At 42.4% G+C, this 13,295-nt stretch overlaps 1 protein-coding gene across 2 annotated transcripts in view; it reads left to right on the top strand.

Moving 5' to 3' along the window:
- The window catches only part of LOC138761980 (coiled-coil domain-containing protein 183-like), a 111,676-nt gene that overhangs the window by 42,680 nt on the left and 55,701 nt on the right, over nucleotides 1–13,295 (top strand). For both annotated transcript variants that reach the window (XM_069935062.1, XM_069935053.1), the window contains 3 exons: nucleotides 3,861–3,965; nucleotides 11,262–11,384; nucleotides 12,343–12,453. In XM_069935062.1, the coding sequence (XP_069791163.1) occupies nucleotides 3,861–3,965; nucleotides 11,262–11,384; nucleotides 12,343–12,453 (339 nt within the window). The remainder of the gene's footprint in view (nucleotides 1–3,860; nucleotides 3,966–11,261; nucleotides 11,385–12,342; nucleotides 12,454–13,295) is intronic.

Here is a 13,295-nt window from a genome sequence, read left to right as displayed (position 1 = left end):
CCCACTTATATAGTATATGTTCAGGTACCTTCTCCCCTATTTTATCTAACTCTAATCTGGTCCAATCTGGTTTTTCCCTTGTTTGATAAAAATCTGATAGGTATCTTAATTGTGCTGCTCTATAATAATTCTTAAAGTTTGATAGCTGTAAGCCCCCTTGTTTGTACCATTGTGTTAATTTATCTAGCGCTATCCTTGGTTTCCCCCCTTTCCATAAGAATTTCCTTATTATTTTCTTTAGTTCCTTGAAGAATTTCTCTGTTAGGTGAATTGGTAACGATTGGAATAGGTATTGTATCCTTGGGAAGATATTCATTTTAATGCAATTTATCCTTCCTATCAGTGTTAGTGGTAAATCTTTCCAATGTTCTAAGTCGTCTTGAAATTTCTTCATTAATGGCTGATAATTTAATTTGTATAGATGGCCTAGATTATTATTTATTTGAATACCTAGATATCGGATTGCTTGTGTTTGCAATTTAAATGGGGATTCTTTCTTAAACTTTGTGAAATCAGCATTATTCATTGGCATTGCTTCACTTTTATTTGCGTTGATCTTATACCCCGATACTTCTCCATATTCCTTCAATTATGTAACTCTTTTATTGATAATTCTGGTTCTGTTAAGTATACTATGATGTCATCTGCAAATAGACTGATTTTATATTTCTTCTCTTTTATTTTTATCCCTCTTACTTTATTTTCTGTTCTTATCAGTTCTGCTAGTGGTTCTATAGCTAACGTGAACAATGAGGGAAATAGTGGACATCCCTGCCTAATTGACCTGCTTTAATTTAAATTGTCCATTTACTGTCACCTTCGCCAATGGTTTGGCCCGCAGCATTGCGCGGCTTTTGGCCAGCTGCACAGGCAGTGGTTCGGACTACTGTGTTACACAGCCACTCACCCTGCTGGAATATAATAGATTTTTATTTGCTTGCCCTATATTACTTAATTCTTTTTTCATGAATGGCTTGTCAAGATTTCTTTATTGATTAAAAATTTAGCTTCATTCAAACAACTATCTTTTAAATGTAAACTTCCCAAACATCATTTCTTTAGATAGCTACAAATTAGGAGTTTTTTGAACTCTGTAATGTTGAGGCTTCCTAAAGACTTTGCTATAAATAAAATAAGAATGATTTATGATTTTAAACTGAATTGGAAAAAGTTCCTATCAGCTATATATGATTTATTATTAAAGTCTTGGGAGAATTCCCTAGATAAAATTAAAAAAATTATGGGAGCAAGGTCTTCAACTTTCATTTTCAGACACAACATGGGACAAGATCTTAAAATTGGGTCATCTTTTAACCTCAATTGGCCAATCAACTGCTATCTGCTGAGTCTCTCCTTTTCAAATCTTTTGTCTTGAAGTTGAATTCAATTACCTAATCAATTGCACCTCTGTCTTCAACTGTTGAACTCGATGGTCCAATTAACTGCTATCTGTTGAGTCTCTCCTTTTTTAACCCTTTTGTCTCAAACTTGAACTTGGTTGCCCAATCAACTGCTCGTCTGTCTTCAACTGTTGAACTCAATTGCCCAAACTGATTATGTCAGTTTGTCGCACATTTGAACAGAAGGATGTTAAATTATAGCCACCATGTGACATCAAAAGAAAAAGATCTGTAAGATAATAGTCATAGATTATGGAAATATTGAATCATACAACACAGAAACAGTCTATCAGAACTTTTTGTCCATCCACAATTATCCCATTTGCCTGCATTAGAACCACCCTTCATGCCTTGTCGACATAGAAGTATCTGTCTACATTCTCTTATGTGAAGTAAATGTTGAAACTTCCTGGTGCAAATTGTCCATTTGATTTCCAGTATTGCAGCAATGACGACAGTTCTACAATTAGCAAGCTATGTCTTTCCTTTTTTAAACTCCCTCTTAGCAAGAACACTTAACCTGGCTTTGATGAAGGGCCGAATCCCGAAATGTTAGTTATGTATCGATCTTTGCTATGTAAAGTACACTGTTTGACCTGCTGAGTTTCTCCACCATTGTATTTTTACTTAACTTGGTTTCATTGTTTCATCACAATCAACAACCAGACTACAATGTATCCCTCTTCTACATCTTCTGCACCATTATGTTACATCACTTGAACATCTCACAATCTACGTTGTCAAAATTTCTCTTCCTTAGTCTTTGCTCCAAGCCACTCCTCATCTTAATCATTTTTACCCTTTCACAGCCCATTCACCTAATTTTTCTTCTACACCTTGGGCTTCCATGTCTCATACTCCGTGAAGCCCGTAATCCATTCTCAATCCAGATCCCATTAGGTTTGTGTCCAATTATATTTTTAACATGGGCGGCATGGTTAGTATCATGATTAGTGCGACACTGTCATTGTCTGTAAGCAGTTTGTACGTTCTCCCCATCTGCATGGGTTTCCTCTGGGTGCTCCAGTTTCCTCCCACACTTCAAAATATATGGGGGTTGTAGGTTAATTGGGTGTGATTGAGCAGTCTGGTTTCATGGGCCAGAAAGGCCTATTATGCTGTATTTCTAAATAAATTTTTTAAAAATTATGACTATCCTCTGGTCAAATACTTTTCTTATTCTGTCTGAAAGTTCTGCATAAGGTTGTCACCAGCGAGCTCATCTGACCAGCGATCAGCACTGCCATTGTGAATCTAGTTTTGTGCCTTATATCTGTGTCTCCTCACTTCGGCCAGATATCCCTCTGATATGAGATCAAGTACCCTGTGCTTGATCCAAAGACTCAATCAGTATCAGAGGCTGTCTTTGGAATTACAAATTCATGATTGACCGACCTACTGCCCACTGGCAGCATCACCTAACCTTAGCACTCCGGGTACTCTGTTCTTTTCAGCCTCGAATTCAGATGCTGTAGAAGCTAAACTTAAGGTTATGTTAAAAGCAGAAAATGTTGGAGATACTCAGAAGGTTGGGCAGCATTGGTGAGAAGTGAAAAGTAAAACATGAAAATCTGTAGCCTTTGTGGCTGATGAAAAAACACAATGCAGGAGAAACTTAGCAGATCAAACAGTGATCTTTATATAGTAAAAGTAAAAATACATAACTGATGTTTTGGACTTGAGCCTTTTATCAAGGTAAATTGGTGAGAAGTAAGTTGAAGAAATAATTTTTATGCCAGAGAGTGGTTTGTGCCTGGAACTAACTGCATGAGAACTAATAGAGGCAGAAGGATGTGTTACATTCAAATAATTCTGAACCATATATTTGAAGATCCGTTTGTACAGGGTTATGGGTGAGTCCTGGAAGGTGGAATTAGTTTGGAGAGCTCTTTCTGGACTAGCATGAACATGATGACCTCTTCTGTGTTATTTTGGATTCTCAAAAAATGCTTCATATTGGATAAGGAATGGGAGGACAGGTCATTCAACAGTTTGTACCTCAGCAAATAAATAGTTTATGAACTTTTTACAAAAAGGGTACTTAATACAATTTAAAGGTGGCACAGTTGGCGTAGCGGTTAGCTCAGCACCTTTACACTGACAGCGATTAGGACCGGACTGGGGTTCAAGTCCTGCAATACCTGCAAGGAGTTTATATGTTCTCCCTGTGTCTGCTTGGGTTTTCTCTGTGGGCTCTGGTTTCCTTCACTGTTCAAAAAGGTGAAGGTTAATGGGGTGTAAATTGGACGGCACAGACTTGAGGACTGAAATAGCCTGTTACTGTGCTGTATGTCTAAATATTTTAAAAATTAAATTTATTGCAAAACTAGCCCATTTTCTAACTTTCTTCCTGCTCCTTGGTTAATCTCTCTAAATCTTTGAATCTTCTCAGAAGACTTATCCTCAACAGCATTTTAACTACCATCTCCAGTTGCTTTTTATTTGCTTCTTTATTTGTAGACCATCCGTCAGATTGAGAATAAAATAGAGAAGATGGATACTAAAGTCCTGGTTGCAAAACATATTTATCAAATGTACCAGAGCATCCTGGAGTGTTTGCAGAGGGTGAGTGAGAGAATGAGGCTTTAATATAGAATAATTTTTATTCAGTTTCTATTACATTCACCATTATAAGACTCCTGCATGTGGTGTTCAGATATATAACAAAGTGATTGTTATTCTGTCTCTTGATAGCATTTTGGTCTGTTTGAATAGAATTATGATATTTCAGTGCCACTCAAGAAAATGGGGGTATATTACTGATGGGTACAGATCTGTTGGGGGTATATTACTGATGAGTACAGATCTGTTGGGGGTATATTACTGATGGGTAAAGATCTGTTGGGGGTATATTACTGATGGGTACAGATCTGTTGGGGGTATATTACTGATGAGTACAGATCTGTTGGGGGTATATTACTGATGGGTACAGATCTGTTGGGGGTATATTACTGATGGGTACAGATCTGTTGGGGGTATATTACTGATGGGTACAGATCTGTTGGGGGTATATTACTGATGAGTACAGATCTGTTGGGGGTATATTACTGATGGGTACAGATCTGTTGGGGGTATATTACTGATGAGTACAGATCTGTTGGGGGTATATTACTGATGGGTAAAGATCTGTTGGGGGTATATTACTGATGGGTACAGATCTGTTGGGGGTATATTACTGATGAGTACAGATCTGTTGGGGGTATATTACTGATGGGTACAGATCTGTTGGGGGTATATTACTGATGGGTACAGATCTGTTGGGGGTATATTACTGATGGGTAAAGATCTGTTGGGGGTATATTACTGATGGGTACAGATCTGTTGGGGGTATATTACTGATGAGTACAGATCTGTTGGGGGTATATTACTGATGGGTACAGATCTGTTGGGGGTATATTACTGATGGGTACAGATCTGTTGGGGGTATATTACTGATGGGTACAGATCTGTTGGGGGTATATTACTGATGGGTACAGATCTGTTGGGGGTATATTACTGATGGGTACAGATCTGTTGGTGTTTAACACTAAGGCCCTGCACTAATATGTACATTCATAGATATAACACAGATGCATTATTGCTGGTTTGAAGTCTTATTATTTAATGCTGAAGCACTATACTAATTGGTATGGTCAGATACTGAAGTACAGTGTTAATGTTTGGGTCTGTGAAAAGAGCAGGTGAAGATAAGTTATTATATGAAATTATGATATAATACTGGTAGCTACAGGTCTGCCACTGTGAGATGTACGGAAACATTGCTGGTGGATGAAAGGTTGTTTGATCCTCAGATACAAAAACCATTTTTCACCATCACTGTTCAATCCCAAGATCCAAACCTGACAATGATTAATCTATACTGATATTGCATCTCCACAGCAGATGCAATATCGCTGGCTCTCCACTCAGTTCTGGATCACTTCAAAAACAGCAATTCATACATACGGCTGCTCTTCATTGACTGCAGCTCGGCCTTAAATACCATTATTCCCTCAGTGCTGGTCAAAAAGTTACAAACTCTAGGCCTCTGTACCCTCCTCTGCAACTTTCTCATCAGAAGACCACAGTCAGTACGAATTGAAAATAGCATCTCCTCCTCACTGATTATCAACACAGGCTGACCCCAAGGATGTGTGCTTAGCCCACTGCTCTACTTGTTTTTCACCCACGAATGTGTCGCCAGGCACAATTCCAATGCTATCTACAAATTTGCTGATAACACCATAGATGTCGGCAGAATCACAAATGGCAATGAGGAAGTGTACAGAAGGGAGATAGTTCAGCTCATTGAATGGTGTAATGACAACAACCTTGTTCTCAATGTCAGCAAAACCAAGGAGATGATTGTAGTCTTCAGGAAGAAGTCATGGGGACACGACCAGTCCTCATTGAGGGCTCAGTAATGGAGATGGTCAACAACGACAAATTCCTGGTGTCAACATCTCTGAGGATCTGTCCTGGTGCCTCCATGTTGATGCAATCACAAAGAAAGCGGCTATACTTCGTGAGGTGTCTGAGCAGATTCAGTATGTCACCGAAGAATCTCGCAAACTTCTCCAGGTGTACAGTGGAGAGTATTCTGGCTGGTTGCTTCACTGCTTGTGACGAGAATAAACTCCAGAGGGTTGTTAACTCGGCCTGTGACATCACAGGCACCAGACTTCATTCTGTCAAGTTGCAGAGAACTGGGATTCACTGGTAGGGTGTTGTGCTGATGCTGGCCCTGCCTCCTGGCTCTGCCCTCATCTGCCCACATATAACCCTGGTTTCCCGCCTAAACCCAGAACTCTTCTGAAGACTACTGTTGAACCCTTCCCTTAGTTATGAGCTAATAAACGCATTTGTTCAACTTCCAGTTGTGAGAGCCTTTAGTCACACTACAATTTTATTAGCTCATTCCCTAACAATGGAAACACCACTCAAACCAGATATGCTACTGATAGACCCTCTGCCCTCCAATGTGGCTGAGGAGTTCATATACTGGCTAGACTGCTTCCAGGCCTACCTGAATGCGACCAGAGATGTCTTCCACTCCGATAAACTCAGGAGGTCGGTGCTCATTTCCAGGGTAGGAACGAAGGGGTATGCAGTCATCAGGGACTGTTCTACTTACGACGCTGCTATGGAGGTGTTGAAGGGTAGGTATCTGAAGTCGCAAAACAAGGTCCCAGTGAAACACTGACTTGCTTTACGTCGCAGCGGCCAGGAAAGACCATTGATTACTATCTGGTGGATCTGTGGACAATTGCCAAGAAGTTCAGGTACGAAGCGGCTATGGGCCATGTTCGTGAGGAAGAACAGATCCAGGACACTCTAATTGCAGGGGTCCACTCGAGATACATGAGGCAGCAACTACTTGTCGGGTAAGAAGGACTTGGCTAGCCACATCAAGCTGGCCAAATCGCTGGAATAGGCCAAGCTCGAGAACAATGACCCCGAATCAGTGAGCTTTCCCACCCAGGTGAGCCCTTCCAAATACCAGCTGCTCCCACTACCCTAACAACTGCCGCTTCCTGTGTGAAAGAGTGCTTTTTTTGCAGAAAGAGCCAGCATCCCTGATCGCGTTGCCCAGTAAAAGACTCTGTGTGTTCCAGCTGTGGCAAGAAAGGACATTGGGTGAGGGTTTGCCGTGCAAGGGGAAGCCCAGCGACGTCCACAGCCTGCACTGCTCCCAGATCTGACTCCAGCCCCAAGCCGTCTGCCCCGAATTCACCCGAACCTGCTTGCATGACACACCACCCTCGGAAACAGCAGGAAAAGGCTCGGTGGCCATCTTGCTATGACCCAAATTCAAATTTAGTGCTGTCATCGTCGGAGGAAGAAGGAGAGAGGCCATTTTGCCTCGCCACGAGGTCGATGGAATCTTATCCACGCAGGGCAACCCAGGATGGTGGGGACCACTCGAGTGAAGAGCGTGAAGTGTCCTGGGAGCTAGCATCAATGGTCCTAGATCAGGACAGACCTCACCAGCTCAGAAACTCTATAGTGACTGTAAAGGTAAACAGACATTCCACTAGATGCCTAATTGACATGGGCTCTACTGAGAGCTTCATAGACTCACAGACTGTGCAAAAATACAAACTAAAGATGTATCCTTCTAATTACTGCATATTTCTCATGTCTCAATCACATTCTGTGTGTGTACAAAAGCATTGTATGGTACATCTATCATTCGAAAGGAGGGAATTCTGTAAATTTCGCTTGTATATTCTGGATGAACTGTGTGCTCCGGTGTTGTTAGATCTGGACTTCCTGTGTCACCTTAAAAGCATGACCTTGGAGTATTCTGATCCCCTCCCCTGGAATGGAGAGCCCTTAAAATCAGAACCCACATGAAGCCTATCCACATTGAATATTGACCCTCCTCTCTTCACGAATCTGTCTGCAGACTGCAAGCCCAATGCTACTAAAAGCAGGAGGTACAGCTCAGCAGACCGAGAGTTTATAAAGTTGGAGATTCAGCGTCTGCTGAAGGAGGGTATCATCGATTCTAGCACCAGCCCATGGAGAGCGCAAGTGGTAATAGTTAAGAAACAAAACAAGACCAGGCTAGTAATTGACTATAACCAAACCTTTAATTGGTACACATTCCTGGACACATACCCCCTCCCTCGTATTTCGGACATGGTGAATGATATCGCGCAATACTGGGTCTATTCAACCATTGACCTGAAAGCTGCCTATCACCAGCTTCCAATCCGTTCCGAGGACTGTCCTTTTTCGGCATTTGAGGCTAACGGTCGTCTCTGCCAATTCCGGAGGGTCCCTTTTGTATTACTAACGAGATTTATATCTTCCAGATGTAGATGAACAGAATGGTGGACGAGTATGGGTTGAAGGCTACCTTTCCCTACCTCGATAACAACACCATCTGTGGCCACACCTTGGAAGACCATGACGCCAACCTTCAGAGCTTTCTCCATGTGGCGAGAGGCCTGAACCTCACATAACTCTGACAAGTGTGTGTTCACGACTAAACAGTTGGCTATGTGGCAGAGAATGGCATCATTGGCCCCGATCCCAATAGAATGCGCCCCCTGTTAGAGCTCCCCATCCCTGGGACTACAAAGGCTTTGAGGATATGCCTGGGGTTTTTCTCATACTATTTCCAGTGGATCCCTCAATACGCCGACAAGGTTCGCCCCCCCTCAAAAGCCACTAATTTCCCCCTCTCGGCTGAAGCCCAAACGGCTTTTAACTATCTCCGAAACCACATTGCGAAAGCTGCCATGCATGCAGTGGATGAGAATATACCTTTCCAAGTGGAAAGTGATGCTTTGGATGTAGCCCTGGCCGCTACCCTCAATCAGTCAGGCAGGCTGGTTGCATTTTCTTTTCACTGACATTACAAGGCCACAAGCTCCAGAATCCATCAGTGGAAAAGGAGGCTCAAGCCATTATAGAGGCAGTAAGACACTGGAGACACTACCTGGCTGGTAGAATGCTCAGTCGCATTCATATTTAGTAATGTCATGAGGGGGCTAAATCAAAAATGACAAAATTGCTAGGTGGAGGATTGAACTCTCCAGCTACAATTATGACATATCCTATCAGCCTGGAACTCTTAATGACTCTCCAGATGCCTTATCCAGAGGAAGTTGTGCCTCAGCACACACTGGCCAACTGCAGGCGATGCATAATGAGCTTTGATATCCAGGAGTCACCTACAAGGGCTCATTTTGTCAAGGCCCACAATCTGCCTTACTCTGTACAAGACATCAGGGAAATGACCAGGTCTGCGCAAAGTGCAAGCCACACTTCTATTGCCCTGCAAAAGTGCACCTGATCAAGTTATCCAGGCCCTTCGAATGGCTCAGTGTTGATTTTAAGGGACTTCTCCCCTCCACGAACGGGAAAACATTCTTCTTCTCTGTTATTGACGAGTACTCCTGCTTCGTGTTCACCATTCCGTGCCCTGACACGTCCATCTCGTCTGTTATGAAGGCCCTAGACTCCATTTTCACTCTGTTCAGGTATCCAAGTTATATCCATAGCAACCGGGGCTCATTTTTCATGAGTGATGAGCTGCTTCAGTACCCGCTGGTGAGGGGCATCGCATCCAGCAGGATTACCAGCTACAAGCCCCAGGGGAATAGGCAGGTTGAAAAGCAGAATGCCATGGTCAGGAATGCTGTCAAACTGACCCTGAAGTCATAAGGCCTTCCACACTCACGCTAGCAGGATGTCCTCCTTATCGCGCTTCTCTCTATCCGGTACCTACAATGTACCTCAACCAAAGCTACTCCTCATGAGCTTCTATTCACCTGTGAAAGAAGGTCAGCATCAGAACTACACTCCCAGACTGGCTCACTACTCCTGGTCCAGTCCTTCTTAAGTGGCACATGGGGAGAAGCAAGGCCAACCCTCTGGTGGAAAAGATGAAACTGCTCCATGCCAACACCACGTACGCTTTCGTGGTGTACCTGGATGGCTGGCAAGACACTGTCTCCATCAAGGACCTGGCACCCACTCGAACAGTGGGTCTGTTGCCTCAAGTGCCCTGAGCCATGGAGCTAATTCTCACCATCCTCATTCAGAGCCTCGGGGGGGATCCGGTTCAGGAGGAAAGTGCACCCCCCCTCCAGCATTGAGCCGGAGACCCAGCCTGCCTCTCCTCCATCACAAGGGGATCAGGAGACTGAAGGAGCCCAAGGCGCCCTGGTGCTAAGGCGCTCCACTAGGATCTCCAGATCTCTGGACTGTTTAAATTTGTATATTCGTAAATAGCTATTTTTTTTACCACTTGTTCTGAACCCATGTTCTCTGTCTTCATTCACAGACCCTAAATTCTACAGGAAGGGGTGAATGCAGTGAACTGGGATTCACTGGTAGGGTGTTGTTCTGATGGCTGGCCCTGCCTCCAGATTCCACCCTCATCTGCCCACGTATAATCCTGGTTTCCCACCAAAACCCAGAACCCTTCTAAAGACTACCCTTAGTTATGAGCTAATAAAAGCTTTTGTTCTCCTTCCAGTCATGAGAGCTTTAATTCACACTATACAAGGACATCTACATGAGGCACTGTCTTAAAAAAGAAGTCTCGATCCTCAAAGACCCTCACCACCTAGGCCATGCCCTCTTCACTCTGCTACCATCGGGAAAAAGGTACAGGAGCCTAAAGACGAGCATTCAATGGCACAAGGACAGCTTCTTCTCCACTGCCATCAGATTCCTGAATAATCAATGAACCAAAGATACTCCCTTTTCATGTACTATTTTTTTTTATATATCGTAATGATGCAAGGTGGTTATAATATGAATGTTTACACTGTGATGCTGCCGCAAAAACACAGAATTTCATGACTTGTTCATGACAATTGATTCTGATACTGGATCTTTGACAATGTCCATAATGTTACTTTAACAAGGATAAAACCTTCAGTGTTAGTTGCTAAGCACGAAGGCCAAACGAAACAGGGCTTGAAGTCATTTATCAGCAACGTTGAGGAAAATTGTTCTCTGCAGGGCTGAGGTTGGGTGCCACAAGAAGCCTCAGCACACAGTGCAACTGGTTAACTTATCATGTGCTTTCTCTCAGTCCATTGCTTACCCTTTAGATGTCACCTGAGGGAGATCAGTAGGGAAACAAAGGAATGAAGTGGGAACTATTTCTCTCCTGTTTCACTGTGGGTGAAACTTTGAGGTGGCTGCTCTTATCAGTTTTAATTTGCTACCCTCTTTGTCAGAAATATTTCTTATTCATTTTTAAATACAATGAAACTATCTCCATATTTCATTGGGCAATGTGCTGTGGGCGAAGACAGGGTGAGACATAGAAATACATGTTCTTTGGATGCAACAAGAATGGTTTGAGTAATTATTTGTTTTGCTTGAGAATGTGCTGAGTCTCTGTGCTTGCAGGATGCCGTCTTCATACCTCAGAGAGTGGACAGTTTCAGCGCAATTGTAGATGCGCACAAAGCTGAGCTAACAGCATTGGCTCAGTTATCAAGGGAAGCTGCAGAAGCTCGGAAAAAAATGTGGGTAAGCACCAGAAATCCTTTATCACATAGCACCCATAAAGCATGGAGTAAATCTATCAAGCTATTCCAAGGGTGGGGTGGTGGAAGGAGTGAAGTATGTGGTGGACTGTAATTGGCTGCTGTTCAGAGCTGTTACTTGACCTGCATTAGGTTTCTCCTTCATAGCTGAGACCACAATATGAACACTGAATGGAGTTCGGTAAAAGTCCAAAATCTGGATATTAGAAATCTGGACCAGATGAGAAACCAGACCTCAAAAACTCTCATATGCACACATGTGTGTGTACGGTTATATGTGCACACACATGCAGGAGTGCCACAGATGCACAGAAATTGCAGAAATGAATGAATAAATGTTTTTAATGTATTTTTATATTTGATTTTATATGAAAAATTATTTCTTTAATAAACTATCAAAATTTACCATTTTATATCTTCTTTATTCTTCTTAAATTTGAATTTTAAAAGTACTGCAAAAGAATCCCAAAAATCCAGACCGACCCATTTTCTGAGCAGTCCAGATTTTAGGACTTTTACTTTACATGAAATTTGCAGAGCTGCAAATGAATCACTGATGTGCCTGGTAAGACAGTTTGGGTCTCTTGTGCGTAATTACCATAAGAGGAAGTCCAAAAAAAGTAGAGTGGTTGAAATTGTCTGTGTTGACTTCAACAAGGCTTTTGACAAGGTCCAGAAGGTGAGATCACATGGGAACCAGTGTGAACAATTGGATACAAAATTGGTTTGGTAGAGGGATTCAGAGGGTGGTAGTGGAAGGTTGTTTTTCAGATTGGAGACTTGTGACTAGTGATTTGCTGCAGGGATCAGTCTCATCATAAATATTAACAATATAAAGGAGATTGTAGGTGGCATTAATAGAACTTTTGAAGATGACACCAAAATAATGGTACTTTTAGCATTTTAAATTATTATTAATTAATTTTTATTATTCTACAAAGATCGAGTTAGATGCTCTGGAAAAGTCTTACAGTATAGAGAAGAAAGAGCGCGAAACCATTCTGGCCAATCGACGAAAACTGCTGAACCTGGAGAAATATGCACTGAAGCGTGTAAGTTTGAAGTCACATTGTTACAGCACTGTGTCTGATTTTTAATCACTGTCATCTTTGTATCATTAGGAATGGGACAAACTCCATTAGACATAACCTTATACATTGTTTATCTGCTGCTTCTTCCCACTTGGCGACTATACCTGCAGGAAGTGTGTCTAGCTGGAGCTCTTGTCAGACCCCATAGAAGAGTTGAAGCTGAAATGGACTAACTGGAGTATCCAGGTGCAGAAAATGTGGTGGATAATTCACTTTCCCATATTGCAGGCACAGCAAAGAAGTTGATAGGAGAAAAGGACAGTAAGTGCAGTCAGCTAAGGCAGGGGTACCCTGTGGTCATTCACCTCGCAAACAGATATTCCTCATTGGATACTATTTGGGGGATGACCTCTCAGGGGAAAATAGAATCAACAGCCCAGAGGATGGCTCCATGAAGGACTTTGTTGCACAGTAGGAGATCATAAAGCTGAGAGAGCGATAGGGGATTTTCGAAAAGCAGAAAATAGGCATTTCTGGCTTATTGCCTAAGATCAAGGATGTCATGGAGTAGCTGCTGCAAGGGATTCTGAAGGCACAAGTGATGGTGGTGCCAAAGATATAGGAAGGAGAAGGGATGAGGTCCTGCAGCAGAAACTTGGGGAGCAAGGAAGCAGTTTAAAGAGCAGAACCTCAAAGATTGTAATCTCCACATTTCTTCATACCATGAGCAATTGAGTTTAAGAATAGAAGGATAGGTCAGATCAATGCATAGCTGAAAAGGTGGTGCAGGAGGGTGTGCCTTACTGGATCATTGGGGCTGTTTCTGGGAAAGATGGGACCTGTATAAGAGGAACAGATTGCAC

This window comes from Narcine bancroftii, chromosome 1 (genome assembly GCF_036971445.1).
Source record: "Narcine bancroftii isolate sNarBan1 chromosome 1, sNarBan1.hap1, whole genome shotgun sequence".
Classification (NCBI taxonomy): Eukaryota; Metazoa; Chordata; class Chondrichthyes; order Torpediniformes; family Narcinidae; genus Narcine; species Narcine bancroftii.
The sequence above is the reverse complement of the archived record's forward strand: the minus strand, read 5'-3'. Positions and strand labels throughout refer to the sequence as shown.